Source organism: Lactuca serriola, chromosome 9, assembly GCF_051521515.1.
Source record: "Lactuca serriola cultivar US96UC23 chromosome 9, Lser_US96UC23_V15, whole genome shotgun sequence".
Taxonomy (NCBI): Eukaryota; Viridiplantae; Streptophyta; class Magnoliopsida; order Asterales; family Asteraceae; genus Lactuca; species Lactuca serriola.
In genome coordinates this window covers 57,446,885-57,448,528 of record NC_136416.1, presented here as the reverse complement: position 1 = coordinate 57,448,528, position 1,644 = coordinate 57,446,885, and the positions used below count along the sequence as shown (strand labels likewise).

The 1,644-nt window shown below is 34.1% G+C and overlaps 1 protein-coding gene across 1 annotated transcript; it reads left to right on the top strand.

Annotated features, from left to right (window-relative positions):
- The first annotated feature begins 254 nt into the window (after nt 1–254).
- Nucleotides 255–1,423, top strand: LOC145076628 (uncharacterized). Its single transcript, XM_079022440.1, has 2 exons — nt 255–721; nt 824–1,423. Exons 1-2 carry the CDS (start codon nt 395–397, stop codon nt 1,292–1,294), a joined length of 798 nt encoding a protein of 265 aa, XP_078878566.1. The 5' UTR covers nt 255–394; the 3' UTR covers nt 1,295–1,423.
- Nucleotides 1,424–1,644: the final 221 nt, after the last annotated feature.

The window sequence follows — 1,644 nt, the reverse complement described above, 5'->3', positions numbered from 1 at the left end:
TTCAATTAAATTTGTTCAAACATTATCTATGTTTTTCTTTTTTAACAGTAACTTTTGGATGGGGACGTTATTTCGAATCTTTTAATAGAACATTTTCGTTAAAAGCCATGTTAAATTTTCATAAAAATTAATATGTAGGGCGATAAATTCGAATTTGATTTTTGTGACTTGCAATGATTGGTCAAAACACGGAACCAAAAAACGTGTAAATAACTAAATATACACCCAAACACAACCGACTTTGCGTACAAAATCAAATCCCATTTACACCAAAAAAAAACACACACTTAACAGTTCACACGTATCTATATAACATATATATGCACACAGTGCTAATTCATCACAAACTTATCATTTACACCGAAAAACGCAGCGAAACCCTTCAACATAGAAAATGATGATCCCGGTGCTGGAGAATTTCATGTTCGATGAACCGTCGGTTTGGGTTACAGCGACGACGGTGGCGACGTTGCTGTCAACCGTTTACTTAGGTTTTGCAGAGTTGATCGGGAATCATCTCCAGTATTCCAAATTCTCCAACTCTAATAATTCCGACAAAAAACAAGGTATCAAGCTATCAAGCAGAACAGGTTTTTTGATTCTCTACACGCCGGCGTTCCTCGCCGGAGTTGTTTCCTTCTTCGTCTTCCCCGGCGGTGGTATCAGATTCCTTTTGCTCAAATTTGCAGTTACCTTTCATTTCTTCAAAAGAGATTTCGAGGTAATCAGTTCATTTACTCTGTTCTAAATTCTAATTCACTCTCCCGATTTGATTTTGTTCTTGTTCTAGTCAAATCTCATAAGATTTTCATAACATTTGCAGGTTCTGTTTGTTCACAAGTACAGTGGTGGGATGATTTTGGGCTCAACCATTCTTATATCCATCTTTTATTTCGCAGCAGCTGTAAGCATGATTGTCGTCCATTACCTGAGCCTAGGGCTTCCGGATCCTTCCATTGATCTAAAATACATCGGTTTGATCATGTTTGTGGTTGGAATCTTCGGCAACTTTTATCACCACAATCTCCTTTCGAAACTAAGAAAAGATAAGGATAAAGGATACAAGATCCCTAATGGAGGACTTTTTAATTTGGTGATTTGCCCACATTATCTATTTGAAATCATGATATTTGTGGGGTTATCTTTTATCAGCCAAACACCACTGGCTTTTGCATGCACTTTTGGGGACTCCATGTACTTGATTGCAAGGAGTTATGAGACAAGAAAATGGTATGTAAATAAGTTTGAAGATTTTCCTAAAAGCATCAAGTGTGTCATACCATATGTATTTTAAATATATGTATATATATATTTTTTTTCTTCTTCTTGTGGATTTGGAAATATTTGAATGAAGTCGTTGTAATTGAGTTTTGAATGATTGTAATGTTATTGGTTATAATTCAATTATCTATCGTTTCTCGTTTCTGATTCGTTTGGTGATGCAATTTTTTTTTTTTTTTTTTGCTCTTCATAATTTATGCGATGATAAAAGGATATGGTTATTTAAAGCATGAACAAAACATTATTGGATGTTAGTTTTTTTTAACTAATTAATGGTTCTAATTCGATCAAAGTAGATGTATTATCAATAAATCGATAAGATGATGAATATTGTACTTCTTGAACTGACCATTATTATTTTGA

Coding starts and splice junctions, on each gene's coding strand:
- LOC145076628 (XM_079022440.1), top strand. CDS start 395: ATGATGATCCCGGTGCTGGAGAATTTCATGTTCGATGAACCGTCGGTT. Junction 722..823: donor TCTTCAAAAGAGATTTCGAG/GTAATCAGTTCA, acceptor TAACATTTGCAG/GTTCTGTTTGTTCACAAGTA.